The sequence below is a fragment of the Hypanus sabinus genome, chromosome 22, assembly GCF_030144855.1.
Source record: "Hypanus sabinus isolate sHypSab1 chromosome 22, sHypSab1.hap1, whole genome shotgun sequence".
Taxonomy (NCBI): domain Eukaryota; kingdom Metazoa; phylum Chordata; class Chondrichthyes; order Myliobatiformes; family Dasyatidae; genus Hypanus; species Hypanus sabinus.
In genome coordinates this window covers 54,509,408-54,524,518 of record NC_082727.1, presented here as the reverse complement: position 1 = coordinate 54,524,518, position 15,111 = coordinate 54,509,408, and the positions used below count along the sequence as shown (strand labels likewise).

Genomic DNA, 15,111 nt, shown 5'->3' with positions numbered 1-15,111 from the left:
CTGGCCTATAATTTCTTGTCTTTTGCTTTCCTCCCTTCTTAAAGAGCGGAGTGACATTTACAATATTCCAGTCCTCTGGAACCATGCCAGAATCAAGTGATTTTTGAAAGATCATGACCGATGCATCCGTTATCTCTTCAGCAACCTCTCTCAGGACTGGGATGTAGTCCATCTGGTCCAGGGGACTTATCCACCTTAAGGCCTTTGAGTTTGCCTAGCACTTTTTCCTTTGTAATAACAATAGCGCTCACTTCTGCTCCCAGACACTCATGGACCTCTGGCACACAGCTAGTGTCTTCCACAGTGAAGGCTGATGCAAAGTACCCATTAAGTTCATCTGCCATTTCTTTGTCCCCATTACTACCTCACCAGAATAATTTTTCCATGGTCCAATATCATTTCACACCTTTTACTCTTTATATAAATGCAAAACCTTCTGGTATACTGCTTTATATTATTGGCTAGTTTGCCCCAATATTTCATCTTTTCCTTTCTTACAGCTATTTTTTAATTGCTTTTTGTTGGATTTTAAAAGCTTCCCAAATATCTAACTTCCCATTCACTTTTGCTACCTTATAGGCCCTTTCCTTGGCTTTTATGCAGTCCTTAACTTCCCTTATCAGTTTTGTTGCCTACCCCTGCCATTTGAGAACGTCTTCCTCTGTGGGATGCCTTCATCTGTCCTGTGCCTTGTGAACCATTCCTAGTAACTTCAGCCATTTCTGCTTTGCTGTCATCCCCGCCAGTTTCCTCCTCCAAATCCACCTGGGCATGCTCCTCTCTCATGACTCTGTAATTCCCTTCATTTCATTGTGATACTGATACATGTGAGTTATGCTTTACCCTCTCAAACTGCAGTATGAATTTGATCATATTATGATCACTGTCTCTAAAGTGTTCCTTTACGTTAAGCTCCCTAATAAGATCTGGGTTATTACACAACATCCAGTCTAAGATGGCCTTTCCCTGAGTAGGCTCATACACAAGCTGCTCTAAAAAGCCGTCTTGTCGGCATTCAACAAATTCCCCCTCTTGCAATCCGACACCAACCTGATTTTCCCAATCCCCTTGCATATTGAAGTCCCCCATTACATTTGTGTCATTACCCTTATTACATGCCTTTTCCAGCTCCCTTTGCAATGTCAGCCTCATATCTTGGCTACATTTAGTGGCCAATACGTGTTTCCCATAATGTGCTTTTTTTCTTTAAACACTTGCAGTTAACTCCACCCACAAAGATTCAAGATTCTCTGGCCCTATGTCACCTCTTTCTAAAGATGTGTAATTCCATCTTTTACCGACAGAACCACACCACCGCCTATGCCTTCCTCCCTGTCCTTTTGACACAAAGTTTATCCTTTAATGTTTTTTTTCAATCTTTTTATTAATTTTTATAAAAAAACATAACATAGTATTATATTAAATAGGTTATGAATACATTAGACTTAGAATTAAATTAGTAACAAGATAACAATATCTTATTAAGCTATCAGCAAAAAAAGATTGTACAATAATCTATATTGATTATACATAAAAAAGATTAGAAATAATCATCAAAAGAAAAAAAAGTATAAAATACAAGAAAAAATGTATATTTAAACAAATAAAAAAAAATAAACCTAAACTAACCTGGGCAAATAATAGTGATAGTGATAGTAATAATAGTAATAATGATAGTGTCAGAAACTCCGGAACTCCATTCCAGAACAAGAATAAAAAGAATAAAGGTCTGGAAGAAGCCAGATTAATTCATATGAAAGTGTTGAATGAACGGTCTCCAAGTTTCTTCAAATTTAATTGGTGAATCAAAAACAGTACTTCTAATTTTTTCTAAACTTAAACAAGAAATAGTTTGAGAGAGCCACTGAAACGTGGTAGGAGGATTTATTTCTTTCCAATTTTGTAATATAGATCTCCTGGCCATTAATGTTACAAAGACAATCATTCGTCTAATTGAAGGGGAGAATCGACTATCATCTTCATTTGGTATACCAAAAATTGCAGTGATAGAATGAGGTTGTAAATCAATATTCCAAATTGAGGAAATGGTAGCAAATATGTCCTTCCAATAATTATGTAAGGTAGGACATGACCAAAACATGTGGGTCAATGAAGCCACATTTAAATGACATCTGTCACATTGAGGATTAACATGAGAATAAAACCGAGCAAGTTTATCTTTAGACATATGAGCTCTATGTACGACCTTAAATTGTATTAGAGCATGTTTAGCACATATAGAAAAAGAATTAACCAATTAACCATTTGTAAAATTTTTTCCCATTTTTCCGTTGATATATTGTATTGGAGTTCTTTTTCCCATTCCTGTTTAATTCTGCCCGATACCTCTGGTTGTATCTTCATAATCATATTATAAATAAGAGCCACTAATCCCTTCTGACAGGGATTTAAAGTAAAAATCATATCTGAAAAATCTATCAAAGTTGAATTAGGAAAGGATGGCAAAACTTTATACAAAAAAAATCTAATTTGTAAGTATCTAAAAAAATTAAATTTAGGTAACTTAAATTTGTTAGAAAGTTGATCAAAAGACATCAAACTACCTTCAGAGAAAAGATCACGAAAACATATTATACCTTTCCTTTTCCATATGCTAAAAGCTTGATCTGTTAAAGAAGGTTTAAAGAAAAAATTAAGAAAGATAGGGCTATCAAGAACAAAGTTTTTCAGAGTAAAAAACTTACGAAATTGAAACCAAATTCGTAATGTATGTTTGACAATAGGGTTAGATATCTGTTTATTAAGTTTAACTAAATCAACAGGGAGAGAGGAACCAAGAACAGAAAATAAAGAATATCCTTGTGTATCATTACATTCTAAATTTACCCACTGTGGGCACAATGGTAAATCTAAATCTAGTTTCCAATATATTAAATTTCGAATATTATTCGCCCATATCCTTTAATGTTAAGCTCTCAACTATGGCCTTCTTTCAGCCATGTTTCAGTGATGTCTACAATGTCATACTGACCAATCTATAATTGTGCCATGAGTTCATCCACCTTATTCTGAATGCTATGCATTAAGTACAGCATCTTCAGTCCTGCATCCTTTGCCTATTTGAATTTTGCCTCTGTGGTACAATTTAACTCTTTCCTCTGTGTTTATACCCAATTATTGGCTTATCCTTTCTTACATTCATGTTACATCTACATGTAAACCTGCTGGCTCATCCTCAGCTCTATCATACTGGTTCCCATCCATATTAGCTTAAACCACTCCCAACAGCTCTAGTAAACCTGCCCACAGGAATATTTGTCTCTCTCAGATCCAAGTGCAACCCATCCCTGTTGTACAGGTTCCAACTGCCCCAGAAGAGACCCCAATTATCCAGAAATCTGAATCCCTGCCCCTGCTCCAATTGTTCAGCCACACATTTATCTGCCACCTCTTTCTCCTCCTATCCTTACTGTCGTGTGTCACCTGCAGCAATCCCGAGACCTTTCAGGCCCTGCTCCTCAACTTCCTTCCTAACTCCCTGTATTCTGTTTCAGGACCTCCTCCCTTTTTCTATCTATTTTGTTGCTACCAATATATACCATGACTTCTGGCTGCTCACCCTCCCTTTTCAGGATATTGGGGAGCATCAGAAACATCGTGGTCCCTGGCATCTGGGAGGCAAACTACCATCCATGTTTCCTTTTTGCGTCCAGAGAATCGCCTGTCTGTGCCCCAGACTATAGAATCCCTTTCAGTTCTTCATCCTCTTCAGTTCCCTACCCTTCTGAGCTACAGACCAGACTAAGTGCCAGAGGCACGCTGCTGTTGCTTCCCCCAGGTAGGTGATTTTCCCAAACAGTACTCAAAATGGAGTAGGTATTACTGAAGGGGGTGGCCACAGGGGTGCTCTCCACTATCTGACGTTTTCCCTTCCCTTGCCCGACAGTCACCCATTTAACTGTCTCCTGCAGCCTTGGGGTGACCCCCTCCCTGTAGCTCCTCTCTGTCACTGCTTCACTTTCCCTAGCGAGCTGCAGTTCCAGTTCCCTAACACGGTCTCTAAGGAGATGCCTCTCGATGCACCTGATGCAGATGTGACCATCAGGGAAGCTGGTAGTCTCCTGGAAATCCCGCATCTGACAGTCAGAACAGAACACTGGCTTTGTAGACACACCCTCTAATCTCTCAAGAGCTAATTCAGACAAAAGGAATAAGAACTCAGGGATGAACTTACCTACTTACCTGAGTCCAGCCAACATAGCTCTCAGGGTCATTGAGGCACGCGAGCCTCCAAACCCTATGACAAGGTTGTGATCTTCTTGGAGGTTTAAGGTACAGATAACATTTATTATAATTTACATGGAACTAAACCTTGCCTAAACCTTATAAAAATATTTATTTATTGTCTAATTATACTCTGTAAGCCAGTCCATTCCTTGCATCATGTATAAAAAAGTGTTTTTTGCTAGATCGTTTCACCGTTAGATTATTAGTGACAATGACCAGTATTTTTTGGAGCATGATTTAACCTGAGACTATTTTGGGATGGTAGTGTACGTAATTCACCAGTTCTCCAATGCAAGAAATGAGTTAATGCCATAAAAAAGCTATGTAAGGAAATCTGAACAAATACATTTAAAATGCTTGTAATAGATTGCATAGCACAATGTTACCAAAATGTGACAAATGAACATGCTAGTTGCTTTTGCTTTGTTCCTAGACCGTTTCTACAACAAAGGCAAGTTACCACGAGAATATCACTCAACAATGGTATGTATGCTTCATGGAAATGCTGCTGATTGTTAAATTCACCCAAATGGAAATGGCAATACTGGCAAAGGTGCTGTATCACAGCTCAGTAACGTGGGTTCAATCTTTGTGGAATCTGCATGTTCTCCCTGTGAACATGTGGGCTTCCTCCACATTTTCTGATTTTCTCCCACGAACCAAAATAAGAACATGCATGTTCAAAATCGGAATCAGGGTGATTATCACTGACTTAGGTCAATAGGTCAGTTGCTAGGTTAATTGGCCACTGTAAATTGTTCCTTGCATGTAGGGGAGTGATAGGATCTGGAGAAGGTACAGGTGGGAGAAACATAATCAGGTTGTAAATTTTGTAGCAGTAGTACATTGTAATATATAATAAAAGCTATGAATTACAATATATGATTCTGCTCTGGAACTGTGCGAATACTGAGGAGTACTAGAAGAGTATATGAGAGAAAGAGCATCACACATAACACCAGTGCCCAGTGGCTGAAGGACCTACAAGTAAGACTCTGCAGTCTCCCAGAGCAAGACCCAGTCACTGTCACAGCAGTAGTTGTCTAGCAACAGGTAACAAGTATGAAGAACTGGACATCACCAGGGCCTACATGATCCATGCCTGAAACTACCAGCATTACATACATGGCTGGCAGCTCAAATGAACCAGCTGCTTGAAGCAGGCTCCCACCCCAACTCGCAAACTCAAGGAAGGTCAGTATTCATAACGAAGAATCCTCGCAAAGGAGCAACACCATCTAACTACTGGCCTATAACCTGCTTGTCAACAACATCAGCATCATAGCTACCAAGCTGAAGGAAATCCCTGAGCCCTGCTCAGAGGGGGATTGGCAATGGAACTAGAGGCTCCAATCACCAACTACTGGTAGACAAAGCAGCCATGTGAGACTCCAGGACCAGGCAAACCAACCTAAGCAGAGCCTGGATCACTACCAGAAAGCTCATGACTCAGTTCCCCACACATGGATCCTGGAATGCCTGTTTCTGTACAAGATCAACAAAACACTAAGGGCCTTCATCAAGAACTCAGTGGGCTATTGCAGGACAATGCTAAAAGTTAATTCAAAGCAAATAATACAGGTGACCATCAGATGTGGAACATACCAGGGGTGATGCAGTTCCCCACTGCTGTTCTGCATAGGCTTGAACCCCCTCAGTCAGATTATCTCAAAGAGTGGGTATGGGTACAGCTTCAAGAGTGGAGTGACCATCAGCCACCTCCAGTACATGACATCAAGCTGTATGCCAGAAATGAAAGAGACATTGACTCACTAATCCACCTGACAAGTGTGTACAGCAGAGGCATCGGGATGTCATTTGGACTGGAAACGTGCAGCTGGATGGGGGTGAAAAGAAGCAAACTCATCAAGATTGAAGGAGTCAAGTTACCTGAAGGCCACATACCAAGATGTACAGGACAGCTACAAATACCTGGGGGTCCTGCAGGCACATGGATGCCTTGATGAGGATACAAGGAAGGCTGCAACATCCAAGTACCTCCAAAGAGTGAGGCAGGTCCTAGAAAGCCAGCTGAATGGGAAGAACAAGTTGGAGCCATCAACACATTCGCCCCACCAGTCATCAGATACCCACCCGCAACAGTATCTGGCCAAAGAATGAAATGGAAGCCGCTGACATCAAGACCCAGAAACTACAACAATACATGGAGGATTCTATCCAAAGTCCAATGTCAAGCAACCATATTCCTGCCAAGAGGATGAAGGGGACTTAGAAATGTCAAGGCCACAGTCCTGGAGAAATGTGAAATATTCATGAGTATGTCAGGAAGAGGGCCCCTAAGGACAACCTGCCAGGAGAATACTTCAACAGCAGGCAGGGATATCGAAATAGAAGTGTGTGAAGCAGTGCCAGAGTTCCAGAGGCCATGGCAGGACAAGCCACTGCACAGGATGTACCATCACCAGATATCAGAGGTGGCTGACATAAGAAAGTCAATGGCTGGAAGTGGCAGGGCTGAGGAACAGCACAGAGGCACTGCTCATGGCTGCACAAGAACAGGTACTGAACACAAGAGCAGTAGAATATCACACCAGACAAGACCCAAGATGCAGACTGTGCAAGAAATCCATTGAAACCATCCAGCACGTAGTAGTAGGGTGGGAGTTGCAGGCAGAGGCAGCTTCCACTGAACAGCACAACTAAGTTGCAGGAATTGTGCACAGGAACGTCTGTGCTGAGTATGGATTGGACACTCTCAAGTCAAAATAGGAACCACCAAGAAGGAAGTGGAAAATGACAGAGCTAAGATCCTGTGGGACTTCCAAATACAGACTGAAAAGCCAGTAATGGCCAACCAACCAGACATTGTAATACTGGACAAAGAACAGAAGAAAGCAATTGTGATGGATTTGGCAATCCCAAATAACAGTAACATCAGGAAGAAAAAAAAGAGAAGCTGGAACAATTTCAGGGCTTGAAAGAGCAGATAGAAAGGATGTGTAAGGTTAAAGGCAGAGTAATCCTCATGGAGATAGAAGCACTTGGATCCGTGACACCTGGACTGGGGGAGTGGCTCCAACAACTCCTGGGAATTAAATAAGTAATATAAAAAAGGAGTGAGGCAGTGTCATAGGTTCAATGAGTCAGAGATGGGATGGCAGAGGGGAAGAAGCTACTCCCAAATCATTGTGTGCATGTGCTTTCAGGCTTCTGGACCTCCACCCTAATGGTAGCAATGAAAAGGGGGCATGTCCTTGGTGATGAGGTCTTTAATGATGGATGCCATCTTTCTGAGGCATCATTCCTTGAAGATATCCTGGATGTTGGGGAGGCTAGTGCCCATGGTGGAACTGAGTTTAGAACTTTCTGCAGCTTATTTCGATCCCGTGCATTGGCCCTCTCCCATTACCAGACAGGGATGCAGCCTGTCAGAATGCATAGAAAATTGAGTGTTTTAGCTGGCATTCCAAATCTCCTCAAACTCCGAATGAAAGAAAGCTGCTGTCATGCCTGCTTTGGACTGCATCAACATGTTGGTTCCAGGATAGAAGGCAGGTAGGTGAGAAGGTGGAGAATAAACTGGGAGAAGCTAGGATTAATCTAATGCTAAAATTGGTGTTTGATGATCAGTGCAGACTTACTGAGCAAAAAGGCCCATTTCCATTCTTTATCTCTTCACTTTCTTATAAAATGTTCCACTTACCAAAAATATTGGCAGCTTCATTGATACATTTCATATTTAGTGTAACAGTAGTATGGTTATGTTTAGCCTGGCTCGTTATCTCAGCCTTGTATTGAAGATCATAGGTGCATGTCCAAAACAGAGCTTATCAACTGGGCTAACTGCTCAGAGTAAGATCAACAGATGCTCCATTGTCAAGGGGTGTTGTCTTTTGTCTTATGAACCAAGGCTCTGTCAGACCTTCCACGTTGCTATGAAAATCCCCTGCAAACAAAAGCATAAAATTCTAGTATGAATTAGTATCACCAAAAAAAAACTAGTCATTCATTGCATTTCACTTAGTGAGAAACACTATATGCAACTGCCTGTAGCATTTCAACTATATTTCAAAGGTACTTGAAATGCTTTAGGATGTCCACAAAATAACTCATTCACAAAATTAAAGCATTAACAATTGGCATCCACCTTGTGACATGGTTTTGAAGCTGGAGTGATCAACAGTACAAAACTGTTATTTGCGCAATATAATTTCTTTACTGATTCTGTTAAGACTAGCTCTTAACAGAAGCCCCTTCCTGGTGATGTCTGGAATTTCTTATATTCTGTAAGGTCCTGTTTGTGTCCTTTCCTGTTGAACAAAGAACTTGACCACCATTAGAGTCAAAGTTATATTGGAAGTCAAAGTTTCTCTTCAATCATGGCTTCCAATGAAATAACCTTAGTGTCTGCAGATACATCATCACTGCTCTGTTCTAAACATCAAGCTCCCATCCCACTGATAATCGAGAAAGAGGTGAACATAGCAAGGACAAAGTAGCAAATGAGACTTTGTTACTCTGTACTTCATCTCCACACAAATTTATAAGATCATGGAGTAATATACTACGGGTACAGAACATTCAGCCCATAGAGTCCATCCCAACATAGTAGTAGAAACATAGAAAGCCTACAGCACAATACAGGCCCTTCATCCCACAAAGCTGTGCCGAACATGTATTTACAGTACCTTAGAAATTATATAGGGTTACCCATAGCTCTCTATTTTTCTGTGCTCCATGTGCCTATCTAAAAGTCTCTTAAAAGACCCTATTGTATCCACCTCCACCACCGTTGCCGGCAGCCCATTCCGTGCACTCACCACTCTCTGTGTAAAAAAACTTACCCCTGACATCTCCTCTGTACCTACTTCCAAGTACATTAAAATTGTGCCCTCTCATGCTAGCCATTTCAGCCCTGGGAAAAAGCCTTTGACTATCTACACGATCAATGCCTCTCATCATCTTGTACACCTCTAACAGGTCACCTCTCATTCTTCGTCACTCCAAGAAGAAAAGGCCGAGTTCACTCAACCTCTTTTCATAAGGCATGCTCCCCAATCCAGGCAACATCCTTGTAAATCTCCTCTGCACCCTTTCTATGGTTTCCACATCCTTCCTGTACTGAGGTGATCAGAACTGAACACAGTACTCCAAGTGGGGTCTGAACAGGGTCCTATATAGCTGCAACCAGGCAGCCGTTGTTCCCAGGGCATCATGGGTTTGCGCCTCTGGTGGACTGTGTCTTCTCCTGAGTGCAAGCCCAGACGGGAAGATTTGAAGAACCGGCTGTTGCCCATGCAGCGGGCTCCCCCTCTCCACATCACTGATGTAGTCCAAGGGCAGGGCAAGCACCGATACAGCTTGGCACCAGTGTCAGAGTGAAGTTGTAAACAATGTCAAACTGACTTAAGGACCCTGGCTCCAGATTTCTTCCTTGGGATTTACTCCCAAAGACTTTCCTATGGGTGGGTATGGCCGTAAGGCAGTGGCGGTTTAAAATCGGTTTTCTTTCTCCCAGGCAGATGAGCCCCACCTGCCTGAAATCCCAACACTGCCTCCCTCCAACTAGACCCAATTTCCGGCATTCAGCCCAATTCTCTCTAAGCCCTGTCTCTCCGTGTTCCTAACCAAGTGCTTATTAAATGATACTACTGTACCTGCCTCAACCATTTTCTCTGGTTGCTTGGTTCAGATACTCACCACCTCTGGGTGGAAATATTGTCACCTAGGTCACTTTTAAATATTTCCCTTCTCACCCTAAAACTACACCTCTTAGTTTTGGACTCCCCTAGCTTGGGGAAAAGACTGTTACCATCCACCTTATCAATGCTTCTCGTAATGTTAAACACTTCTATAGTTAATCCTCATCTGCCTACGCTTTAAGGAATAAAGATCTTGCCTGGCCAACTTTTCATTGTTACGCAGACCCCTACACGTGGCACCACCATTGAAAATGTTTTCTGTACTCTTTCCATTTTACTACATCTTTCCTATAACAGGATTACCAAAACTGGAGTACGCAGCATGCCAAGTGCGGCCTCACTAATGACTCAGACAACTGCAACATAACATTCTGACTCTTGTACTCAATGCCCTACTGAAGACCAGTGTGCTAAGTGCTTTCTCCACCACCCTGTCTATCTGTGACACCACTTTCAATGAGTAATGCACCATACTCTTAAGTCCCTCTGTTCCATTACACTGCCTAGTGCCCTAACATTCATAGTCGAAGTCCTATGCTGGTCTGACTTTCCAAAATGCATCACCTTACACTTACCTGTACTGAAATCCACTTGCCCCTCCTCAGCTGACTTCTCTAACTAATCCTGTTGTAATCTACAATAACCTTCACTATCTGTAATGTGTTTTTTGCAAACTTGGAGGAGTTTGCTGCACAGGACACTGTGCTTGATGGGTTGTACACTGTTTTCGGACATTATGAAGAATGTGAAAGGTGCCATATAAAGTCTTTCTATTATTTTCAAAGCTTTTTATCCTTCAAGCTTGGAGCATTAGGGACTGGTTGCCAGTCTGTATGAAGGATGATGAGGTAATGGAGAGGGTGCAGAGGAGATTCACAACAGTGTAGTGTGGATTGAAGCATTTCAATTATAAGGAAGGAATTAATAGAGTGGGTTTGTTTTCTCCAGGATAGAGGGGCTGAGGGGTGAACTGATGGAAAACTATGAGGAAGATTGATAGAGTCTACCCATGGAATAGCCCAGTAGACTAAGAAATAGATACAAACAGTGGCCTAGATATGATGTGAAATTAAGTCATAGAATCTTTAAAAGTAAGTGAACTGGTTCTCTATTTAATCTCCCGTATGATAAGCATCACTTCTTAAAAGTGAAATTTTGTGACCAATTTCCTGGACTGGATTTTGCATCTGGAACCTATTGACTGAGCTAGAGTTGACATTGTGTCTTCACAATATACCTTTAAATTTATATTATCAACAGATGAATAAAAATTTTTCTTTCTTTAGGCCAGGTATTTCAACAGAAAATCAAGCTCCCTCTGTACCAAGACATCAGATTCCTGTTGTACCTCCTAAACCTCTTGTGCCTCCAAGACCTACTGTGCCTCCCAGATCCTAAGGTCGATCCAGATCACTTAATGGAAATCTAGTATTTGAATTAGATTTCATTACATTACTGATTGCATGAAAATCTCAGAAAATCAAAAGACAAAACAATATTTTTGACTTCTTAATATTATCGCCAATTAAGACAATGGCTGTTAAGAAATGGTTATTCTAGGCTTAATCAGTTTTGTTGAAATTTTAATGGAAATGCAGATTTTTAGTGTCATAACTAGAATAACAGAGTCTAGGAAGAAAAGCTACAAATCTCAGAGGAATATTATTTTTTCAATAGAACAGGGAAGGGAAAAATTGTAGTTGTTAATAACAGTACTTTACAAAGGTAATAGTCAACTGATGGTAGCTTGATGTTACTACTTAGAAAATAACCACTGATCTTCAAAGCTTGGATCACATATACCATGTCTGAACTGCACATAAAATTGCTCAGGCAACTTATAGTCATCCAAAAATCATCTTAAATAAATTCTTGAAATATGCAAATGGAAAAACCACTGCAGGTGAAGGATGAAGACTTCAGAATTCTGATGCAAATGCAAGAAAACATCACAAGTACTAGCTATTCCCAGGTGTGGAGTGCCCTAACTAGCCAACCTGAAAAAATTCATGAAAAATACTGGATTCTTTTTTTTTTTGTTTACCTTTATGGGACTAGGAAGGCCAAAAGTCCACTCTGGACATCGCAAAAATTCTGAGCCATTGCTGGCCCACTCCATTCCACAGGCACAGGGTACTGTTAGTTCATAATGAAGGAAAGGACTTCACTGTCCTTCTACTAATATCCAAAAGCCTCCAGCTGAAATGGGCTAAGTAAAGCCATTATTCCATTGACTTTAGTTCTGGACAGTCAAATTTCTTCACTGATGTAATCAATATGTTCCTTTAGTTTATTTACTTTATGTTTATTTAGCTATTGCACTTTATTAATGTGCATGTATCGCGTAACTGTCACTACATGCTTCTACATTTATCTTACAATCACCACTATTTTAGTCACATGGACCTAATTTATGTACGTTTTGATGCAGAATAACTTTTGATCAAAAGTAATGTGCAAGTACTTTAGGGGGAAGGAAGTTGTCAATTCATTCACAATTTGCTTTTCACTTTCTGGAAGAATGCAATCAAATTGGTTGAAAGGTTTGTGATTTTATAATGTAAAAATAGGAAAACACCATTTTAATGTTGATTTAGGTTGAAATATTTTAAAGATGTTGTTCTCAAATGCTCCATGGGGAGTTTTTCAGATCATCAATTGCCTGCATTGCTTCAAGCGCATATTTACAAATGAGTTGGCAAAAATGAAATGTTAACAAATATTTTTAGTACACCTTCCTATGAGAACTTAAGTATCAAACCTCAACTTCCATTTAATTTTAAAATTATTAAATTATTTAAATCCAATTTTATTTCAACGACCTAAGCTAAAGCAACAAAAATAAAAAAATATTTCAATCTAATAGTTCATAATTTTTCTGCAAATCCAAATCAAGGTCCATTGCTGAGGCCAGATGAACTGTTCTGATATCGCTCTGATCACGTGAAAGGGTTAAATTTCAACCAATGTGTGAATTCTTGACAGTAAATATCAACTTTCTAGATCTCCACCTATAAAGGGACCACACCTTACATACAGAAATTCCTGGCTAACAACTGGAAATATCGTTTTTACTGGTGCATTCATTACAAAATTTGAGAGGATATAAAATTGTGGTTTAAACTAAAGACAAAAGAATTACCTAATAAAAACTTAAGGGATGCATTCACAGAATAGACTGACTTAATGACTAGAATATGCAGAAAGTAAAAAGTAAAGTGTGTACATTGTTAAATCAAAAGTAATCCATATTGTCATATTTCTAAATAGAACATTTTGTTCTTGGAAAAGCAACATCCTGTTGATATGCTCCTTTGACGTCAGCTAGATAGAAGCCAATGTTAAACATGCTTGCATTGATGAGTATGATTTGCTTCCTTGCCAAATTATAATCCATTCTTTAAAAAGTGGGATGGAAATTCATCCTTCAAGATTTGCAGTAAACACGCATTATATGATGGTTGTATGAAGTTCCAAAATTCAACTCTATTGAAGTTGGTGGAAATGAATTACAGAAGTGGAGTACCACACCCAATCACATCTCACATGCATATTTATTGCACAAGTACTTTGCACATGTCTTGCACATTGAAATACCTCCGGTGTTCCATTACTGCTAAAAATAGGGACTGATCTTAAATTAGACCTTGCTCCAAATATCCACTTTTTAAAATTTTCAATAGATTTGATTGATTTTGACCACAATATTTTGTGCTGTGGTAAATCATAATGGGATCACAATATAACTGCTATTGAACCTAAAGATATTACAATTAAATCAAGTAGTGTACTGTATAATACTGCATACTAAGAACTAGTTTGGTAAAAATCAACCATATTCATTCATTTGAATGCAGCTGATACTTGGATTATCGTTCAGTAAATTAATAGTTACACATGAAGGAAATCTTTAATTTCATACCTATTGTGAAAAATACAATGCAGTAGAATTTTTTACTATGCTATTATATTGTATGTATTCCGGGGGATGTGATGTCCCTTCATTTAGTTCAGAACTCAATGTTTTAATAAAATCACTGTTTTTCTAATGATCGTTTAAATGAAGGAAATGATAAAGCAGAAATTTATAGCAATATGATGGAAGCAATTCCAGAATTTATCAATTAAACATCACAAACAAATTCTGGTTCACCTCTCATTTCTAATCACAGTACCTGTTCTTATTGGAAATCACATTATTTCTATAACAATCACTTCTCTTTAGCTCAAAGCACTATTTCAGGTGTTCACAAAAGTTTAATATTTAATAAAGTTTAACAAGATTTAATAGAGAGATTGCAAAAAGCTTGCTCAAAGTTTTAAGGGATGTCTTAATGAAAGAAAGGATCATAGGGCAGCAGAAATGCTTAGGGAGAGAAGGCCTTGGCAGCAGAAGACATGGAGTCAGTCTCTGCACCCACAGCATCCAATTGAAACTCAGGTTTTGTTTGTTCACTGGTTCATTGCAGCAGTTACAAGGAAACTACACAGATACAAACTCTACACAATGATTTTAAGATCACAATCATGCAGACAGAACTGTACTCCAGACATAATTATATGTGATCTGTATCAACCAATTCAAAGGTTAGGAGAAATAACTCCATGAATAACTCAAGATGAGATAACTGTCCCTGGTCAGTATCCATTAATAAAGCATCCCCCTGATTCACTAATCATTCACTCTCACCTCTTCAGTGGTCATTTATGTTCAGAAGGCCTGTTAATAGTAACCACCACTGTTCCCTCTAAGCCTCGCTGGTACATGCCTGCGCAGTACTGAAATGAATCTGCACACACAGCCTTTGTTGCTGCTCAGCTGTAACTATCTTTTATATAATGTTAATATAACTTTGAAATTATGTTAATATAATTTTGAAATCTAAGTTAGTATCTTTGTGAAAAATCCCATAATTGTGTTAATGAATATAATCCATAAATTTTCTAAATAAGAAAGCAAACTTTAACTTCTACTTTGAAAGATTTTAGAGTTTCAACATATCTACAATGTCAAGTGTTTCAAGTTACAGCACTGTTACAAATTGTAACAATAAACACAGAATGGAAGTTAGTAGCTCATGATTAATAAACCACTAGCCTGCTGAATACCAGCGCTGTCTAGTCAAAATTCATGGTATGCATATTACAAAAAAAAACACACACACACACATTTAAAGTGCCACACAGTTTTTAGGCCATG

The 15,111-nt window shown here is 39.4% G+C and overlaps 1 protein-coding gene across 1 annotated transcript in view; it reads left to right on the top strand.

Moving 5' to 3' along the window:
- LOC132379630 (disintegrin and metalloproteinase domain-containing protein 9-like) overlaps positions 1 to 14,053 on the top strand; it is a 67,098-nt gene extending 53,045 nt beyond the window's left edge. The window contains exons 21-22 of the mRNA XM_059947768.1: positions 4,682 to 4,731; positions 11,198 to 14,053. Of these exons, the coding sequence (XP_059803751.1) occupies positions 4,682 to 4,731; positions 11,198 to 11,309 (162 nt within the window). The 3' untranslated portion in view covers positions 11,310 to 14,053. The remainder of the gene's footprint in view (positions 1 to 4,681; positions 4,732 to 11,197) is intronic.
- Positions 14,054 to 15,111: the final 1,058 nt, after the last annotated feature.